The sequence below is a fragment of the Atta colombica genome, unplaced genomic scaffold, assembly GCF_001594045.1.
Source record: "Atta colombica isolate Treedump-2 unplaced genomic scaffold, Acol1.0 scaffold219, whole genome shotgun sequence".
Lineage (NCBI taxonomy): Eukaryota > Metazoa > Arthropoda > Insecta > Hymenoptera > Formicidae > Atta > Atta colombica.
Window position 1 is genome coordinate 128,324 of NW_017259315.1, and position 8,525 is coordinate 136,848.

Here is an 8,525-nt window from a genome sequence, read left to right on the forward strand (position 1 = left end):
ATAGGTGTGAATGAGGTATGCCCCGCCTGAAGGTAACTAATCGTGTAACTAAAAATTAAGTGCCCTGGTATCACCATCATTAGCAATACTCTAGCTGTTCTTGCGTGTCCTCCTGTTAAAAATTTCTTGTTACAAATTCACGACCATATAATTATATTTTGTGCAAAAATTTATAGTAAACTCACCTTTAGCAAAAAATGCATGGAATGGACTAATGCAAATGTTGAGAGTTTTTTGAACACCCGTGTGATAATCTTTATGTAGGGACGTCGATATTCTACTGGCTTGAACAGCAACCAAGTTTCCTCCAACGCCATTAATTACTAATTGAAAAACGGCTATACCCTTGTAGCTTGATATGGTGTAATCCAAAATCAGTCCACCAAGACTAAAATCAATGTTATTCGTTGATACGCGCATTCACTTCATGAAATTTTTATAAAATGTGCAAGAAAAATAATTACCTGCTAATTAACATCGCAGATATCACAGGCGTCCAGCCGTAATCCAATACTTCTTTAGTAAATGGATTTCTAGCTGCTATGTACCCCCATACAGGAGTTATAAATACACAATATGCTATCAATAATGGAGCTGCCCACGGAGCGCTACCTAAAAAATTCGTCGATTTTTTAATCAAATAAGTATAATACGGAAAACAATCATTTATACCTATTGCTTTATATAATATAGAAGCGATCCAGGATAAAAGAGCTAAAGTAGTTAGATCTCCTAAGGAAGCCGCGATCGGCGTAGCGACATTGTCAGGATTGATGTTCATTCGTCGCGACAATAGTATGACTGCAACCATCACGAGGCCCAGGACGAAACTGGCTACGGAAGCGGTGATCAAGGCACTGGCGCACAATAAGAGTCCATGATGAATATCGAAATGAGCTTCCGGAATCCAACCAAGGATCACAGCTGCCAAGGATGCCAGCAAACCAACTACCATAGCCTGACATTGGATTAAAGCTAAATTTCCCATAACCAATGTCCATTGTTGTTTCGTCGTATCCATTTGACCCAGATTAGCTTGGGTCGACAATCTAGAAGCCAATGTCATCTCCAGGTTTCCTTTCAAACCCAGTAGTGCAGGAACTAATATGTATACTTCGGATACTACTTGATACACTGGCCAATGCTAAAATTCAACGTTTCATTCATGAAATTAGATTTATTATTCTTGAATATGCACTAGAAAATAGTTTGTAAGTTGTTCATAATTAGTTCTTGAGAGAGAAAACGTGATAAAAATTTTTATTATTAGTAAAGAGAAACAAGTGATAACATTGTATCTTATTTATTTTCTACTTCAGAATTTCTAAAAAAATATGATTGCGATATGCCATTTTAATCGATATAGATTAATCTTTAATCTTAATTTAATTTACTTTAAAAATTTTTTTTTAGATTTAACTTAGAAGGAGACACGTTAAATAGAGATTATTAAAATTAATCTACATTGGCAGAAAAAAACAAGAATCAATTTTTAATACCTGTACCACATCTAGCAACAAACTAGCAGCAACCATGCCGAAGCCGGCAAGTAGGAAAGGTATAAACATCTGGATGGATATAGACCAGACGGTTTCATCATCCGCATTTTCTATCTCATTCCTTTGATTGTCCTTTTTTCCGCTGCTAAATACGACACTCTCGCTGTCTAATGGTATCAATCGTTGTATATCACCCTTTTCGTTTTCATCGCTCTCGTCTTCAGAGTTGATTTCCAATTCCATATTATTGATATCAGTAATGGTCGAAATAAATAGCTCGTCGCTGCCTAGTCCCACCATTTTATTCGGTGGTGAGCTGCTTTTTCCTAATTGCCTGCGACGGAGTTTATTGTGCCCAAAACGGTTTTCTTGTACCTTCGCATGGCTCATCCTCGTTAGCTTTCCTTTTGCGAATCACCGGCCAATACTGTGATAAAAAACCGAATGATTCGTTAGAGCAACTAAAAAAATATCTGCAAATTTTTTAAAAAATTATTTAAATTTCACGCATGTCTGATATTTAATTTATAAATTGGATATTATCAGTAGATCCGCAGAATTGGAGAGGTAATTTAGATTTGTCGGTAAAAAATATACTTGAGATTAATTGTTCGTTTGATGAGAATAATATGTACCACTTCTTATAATGTATTTTTAGTCTAACGTTAATAAAAATTTAATAAATCTGAATAAAGAAAAAAGTTGACAGAAAGTTTATTAAAATTTTCATTAAGGATAATCCATATTGCTAGCAAGATGGCAAATTCATTTTCTTACAATACTTAGGTGTCGTATATAGTCTATTATTTAAGATGAAAACTTGAGCGTGTAATTAGAGCTACGTAAGCGAAAGCTACGTAAGCGAAAGCTACGTTTCGTCACGTTTGTTCTAGCCTGTTTTTAGAATTGGATCTAATTTAGACCCACCGTTGGTTTTGCAAGCTTCTAACTCTCTTCTTTCTTTTTTTTTTATTTCACCGAGTCTTATATGACCGTTATCTATCTCTTAATGATGTTATTATAATTTTAAAATAATCTTATAATATATTTATATAATACAATTTCGCGAGAAAAGGAGATTGCAGTAATGACGTATGAGTTAAATTACTTTTTAATACATTTTTATAAAGAATTACTAAATTTTTATAAATACTCTGTAAATTTTCTTGTGAATTAATAACACACGAGGGAATTTTAAATCTAATTAATTTATTAATATAATATTCAAAAATTGCTCTCTTTCATTATAAATCTTGATCAATAATTTGTCTTTAAAGTATTTTTAAATTATATAAAAATAACAGATAATAATTTAAAAAAGATTAATATAAAAATATTTATAAAATAAAATAATATAATTTTATAAAGACTATTCAGTAATCTTTTATCACGTAAGATTACTTATTACATATAATATTATCAAAGTTCCGCAATGTACATAATAATCATTTTACGTTCAGATAGTTGTAAAAAATTTTGTATGTTTCACAAATCAATATTTCATTCACGTAAAACTGTATTTCCTTAAAATTCATGTTAGAAAGCGTATTTGCTCTTTGTGCCAAAGATTCGAGAGATTAGAAGATCCATCCAGACACTATGTCAGATTTTATTTGATCATCTCTCGGAAGACAATGGTAAACCACTGAGAGAGTATTTGCCATTATAACAATTGCCATTGTGACCTCTTCTAGCAGACCGTCTCGAATCAGTTAAAACTATAGATCCTATATACATATTTGCGGATGTATGCAGAAGAGTACATCTCTATCTGACAAGAAACTACAAACTTATTATTAGAAAAAAACTAACACATTTCAATTAATGAACAAAAAATACAATTTAATTTTCATGTCGTAAACTTTTATTTATATTACTTTGAAAAGAAATTTATTACTTGTCTCAAAATAATATTTATGAATGCTTTTTTTTCTAAATATTTATTGATATGAATAATATAAAAGTTGTATAACAATTATAGTATAAGGAGTTACGTGCCTGCTCTTTGTGCCAAAGATCTGGTGCCAAGGATCCACACAGAAGTCTAGATTTTATTTAAATCGTCTCTCTTAACGAAGGCAATTGCACAGAATATTTTTGATATGAAAATCTTATTTTAATAGGTCATTTGATATCATCATTAAATCTCACATATGGATATATGCAGAAGAGATTATACATTTCTAGCAAGAGGCTTAGAAGAATGTTCATTTACATTGAGTAAAATATAAAATTGTATTATAAAACAGCTTCAAGACTTTTAATTTTTTAAAACAATAGTATACGACAAATCGCACATACAAGTCACACGCGAGAATTAAAACGCAGTAATAAATTAATAACAAATTAGTTCAATAATAAAAATATAATTGTATGTTTCGGCTTTCTCTTCAAATCATCTTCTGCATGTATTAACAAAATTGTGTCAAAGTGTGTATTTTATTATGGATTACAAAGCGAAATACTGTTTCATTGAAGATATATCAAAATCATAAAGGTTGTTATGTATCAATAGTGGATATAATTTCCACTGCAAATAAATTAATTTGGTTTTAATATTAAAAATAGTTAGAAATTTAAATACAGTAAGCAAGGTGAACGCATATAGAATCAATAGATTAAAAACAGATTAAAAACATAATCAAAATAAAAATAATAAAAAAACAGATAAATGATCTATTATATTAATACCAAGTTTTTGTAATTATGATATCTTCAATGGAGCATACCACTTTGTGGTTCACAGTAAGATGCATTCTTGTATATAATCTTAAGATACACATGCTGAAGATGATTGGAAGAGAGAGCCGAAATATACAATTATAGGCATGTTCTTTTTAGCTGAACTTTTTGTACGGTTCATCTTTTACTTTTTTTCTCTAAAAATGAAGAGAAAAAAAAAGAAGTTTAATTAAAAAAAACAAGCTTATTTTTATTATTGAACATTACTTCAGTACTACAATAATAAATTAATAATAAAATTTAGATATTAATACGCTCTAGTTACTGATCGTGTTTGTCGTTTATTGTACACTATTATTTTGTCCATATCACGAGTCTTATTATATATATATTTTGATTTTTTTTAGTATAAATATCTCTGGAGTGCTCCTTATCATACATTACAAGGAAAACAGATAGAATATGGCTGCATCAGGCAGAAAAAGCAGTTTTTAATGAGAAAGTTCTTTCTATAATTCTCGTCCTTAATTTTTTATTTTTAAAGATTTGTTTTTTATTGTTGCTGAACTTACACTAAAACTTTCCTTCTTGTTTTTGCCAAATTTTAAACAAATATTTATTTCACTTTAAGTATAAAATATATATACTAACAGATTTTGGGTGTAAAAACCAATCATAAGATTTGTTTTTACTGCTAAATTACAGAATTTTAATTTCTGTTCTTATTAAATGTCAAACATATATTTATTTCACTTTAAGTATAAAGAGTATACAATAGTTCTCCAACTATAAATATATAATAAAGAATTTACTTACTGAGATCAAATAAAAATAAATTTCTAATAAAAAAATCACATTGGACGCTCACTAGCTATTTTGTGTTTGAAAAATATGTTATCAGAGCTATTTTGTGTTTATCATTCATTATACGTAAAACAAGGACACAACAGCTGATAGTATGAATGTAGCCTACAAGTTCATTCTTTTTAGCTAGACTTTTTGTAAAATTCATTTTTCTTTTTACATTGAAGAAAAAAAAAAGAAAAAATAAACCCAACACAATAATTGTGTTTAATTGGTTTCAGTACAAGATATAGTGTAAGGCACATAGAAAAACTTTTAATAGTAAGATGTAAGGTGTAAGAAAATCATGATGTTGGATTTGCTATTACTTATGTCTTACTGCTTAAGTTTTTTGTGTGTCATGGCTCTCTGACTAAAGATTGGGATTATATTGGAATTTAACCAATCGAAGTAAAGTTCATCAAAGTTCAGTATTTTTTTGTGCCTGTTTCTATTAATGTAGTTTAATTTTAATCCTGGTTCAACTAATTCTTCAGTCTTTTTCAGTTTTAAGAATTAGAAAAAGATGAAGAATAAATTAAACCAAGATTAAAATTAAACTACATTGTAGAAACAGGCATTGATTAAATTCGAATCCAATCTCTAATTTAATTACGATTTTATGGTCTCTATTGTAAGCCAATTTGCTTACTGCTTAAGTTTTGTTACTTAAATTTTTGTGCTATGTCCTTAATATAATGATCATTTCAGCTTTGTTTAATTTAATTGCCAAACAATAAAGATGTAATGATTATTATTATTACACTGTGTCATCTACATCTCTTGTTAGAAAATATTTGATAATAGTTACGCATCATAACAAATAAATAAAAAGTTATTTGCAAATAAAAAGATTCATAAAAGTAAGGAATAGATTTTCGATTTAATTGTCTCTCACAATATTTTAAATATATTCGATTATTTCCCCTAAATTTATCATCAAAGTTACCTAATATTTTGCTAAAATCGCTCAGTAAACGAGAATGGATTAAAATAGATTAAAATTTTTTTCTATCCGAATGCGTATTTTTAAATAGTAAATACTTTTTTTGGATTTAATTGGATTCAATTGGATTTAATTAGATTCAATTGGATGCAATTGGATTGAAAAACTGCATTTCCTATTCAAAATTTTGAATTGAACAGTATTCACAATGTGTGTGTTGTGTGTGCATAGAAAAAGCTAATATTATTTTTAGATTGAAAAGCATAGAGATATGCTTCACGCAATTCCTATAAACGAATAAAAATTCATTCAGGATTGAAAAGCATTCATTTTAATATTCGTGAATCAATATTTCTAAAAATCTGAATTCATTTCAATTCATTTCAATTCATTCTCGTTTGCTAGACGGCTAAAATTTTAAATTATGCAATACTATTTATCGTCATATTTCCATTAACTATTGATCCATTGTTTTACTTCAGTTTCGTCAGAAAAAAGATCCTTCCAATATCTAATATTTCAAAAAACTCTATATAATACTTCAATTTATTTTTAATGCACTTAAAACATCGCGATTAGTTTTTGCATTGAAATGTTCGCATTATGAAAAATGTATAACCTCTGCGTAGCGAATCCTAAAAGTCGCACGATATATAAATACATTTTGTGATTTCGCCTGCAAATCCTCATTAGACAACCGTGCTTTTAGGACGCTTAATTTATAGAAGTAAATTTTTATCTTCGTTTCAACAAAGGAGCAGATTCCTCTTCGCTCGCACAGTTGCCTGACAGCTGCTCATAGCCCGGCCACTATAACCTCAAAGTGCCACGTACCTCGAATACACGATTTTTCTTCGCGTGTTGGTCCATCGGCTGATCATAAGAGCAATACTTCCGCGTACAATATCTAAGATAATTCCGGATTTCTCGAGAAGAAACAAAAGGTCCCCCGTTCACCGAGTAATTCTAATCATTCTGATCAATTCTAATTCACTGACAAACATACAACGTGAAGTACGCTGCATATCTACGTCAATTCAATAATTATGCGCAGTGTTGAGTGAAATTGTCGCCGAGTTGGATGAAGTTCGATACTATCGAATCGGCCGGCCGCTTGCGATTCTCGAACGGTGATCCAAGCCGTCGCGATCGTGTTCGCGTGCGCGGTATCTTTCCCGAATTTTCGTATAGAAATCACGTAGATTTGTTGAAATGCAAATGTTCAAATGGAGCAGATGTTGAGACAAACTGAAAGGATGTAGGAATGATGTAGGAAACCGGCATGGCATGGCTAGCTGAGACAGAGGGTAATGAATAATCATTGTCGGCTGGGCTGCAAGTGAACGATCATCGTATGTCAAAAGGTACGTAACTGATATGTGGATTAAAGTGTGTATTAAGAGCGATATAATTGCACTGGGCCAAGTTTTTTTCATGCGCTTGAAACATTCTTGTTTATGAAACGTACGATAAATAATGAATGGAATGATCTAACAGAAGCAATAATGATTTTCGATGCCGCTGATATTTTGAGATGCATGTACTTCCCGCCAGTGAAAGATGGTGCCATCTTGGGCTGTGTCAAAGGCTGCGTTCCGTTTCACGCATGATGCGCATGATGCATCATTTATTCTTGTTTAACATTCGGTGAATAACAAGGATAAATAATGCAGCATGCGCATCATGCGTAAAACGAAACGCAGCCAAAGTCTCGCTACAAAAGCTTTGAAGCATTTGATGAACCAATTAGAAGAAAGAATTTTACTGACCAATTAAAAAACGCTCCAATTTTTATTTTCACCAAAGGTACAATCAACGATGCTACAAACGCTTCAAAGCGTATCCTTGATGAAAATAAAAATTGGATTATAAGTCGAACGTAAGAGCTGGAGAGTGATAGAAACATAAACGAAACTTTTAGAAAGCGAAAATTGAGACAACAAAATATAAAAGAAGCGTTTATACATTTTATCCTCTTTAGCAAAATAATGAAGTCAGAATATCATGACAGACACGAAGTCTGTCTTATGCTCCAATATGTTTTGACGTGCTTCAACATGCTCTTACTCCAATGAATACGTTGGAGTGGTAGGAGTTATGGTAGAAACATATTGAAATATGTTGGAGTATATATTGTATGCGACATAAATAAATTTAATAAAATTTATTTATAATAAATAATAATTATTTATAATAAATAATAAAATAAATTTAAAATTGATAACGTATCAATGTTCATTTTGTAACAGATATGATATCGCAGGTGTGATATCATTATGAAACTGTGAAATTGCACTTTGACACTGTTATGAACATTTACAGATAAAGATAATAATCGTTGCTTTTCTTTTAGGAAACACAATCGATATAAATGTCGTTTTATTTTTGTTATTCATTGCATATCAAGAAGGTCAGAATGGACATTCGATTGTACCTCCTATAAGGAAAGCAGTCAATGTAATATCATTGTCATCTTTTGATAATTTTACGATAACGTTTCAATTTATCCGTGATTATTGTGACTTATTTTTTTTTGGGGGGGGGGGGATTTTTTT

At 30.6% G+C, this 8,525-nt stretch overlaps 1 protein-coding gene across 1 annotated transcript in view; it reads right to left on the reverse strand.

Annotated features, from left to right (window-relative positions):
- The window catches only part of LOC108687826 (solute carrier family 41 member 1-like), a 12,274-nt gene that overhangs the window by 398 nt on the left and 3,351 nt on the right, over positions 1–8,525 (reverse strand). The window contains exons 2-6 of the mRNA XM_018193812.1: positions 1,500–1,926; positions 673–1,144; positions 465–612; positions 186–388; positions 6–112 (exon numbers count right to left, since the gene is read on the reverse strand). Coding sequence (XP_018049301.1) covers positions 6–112; positions 186–388; positions 465–612; positions 673–1,144; positions 1,500–1,889 — 1,320 coding nt within the window. The 5' untranslated portion in view covers positions 1,890–1,926. The remainder of the gene's footprint in view (positions 1–5; positions 113–185; positions 389–464; positions 613–672; positions 1,145–1,499; positions 1,927–8,525) is intronic.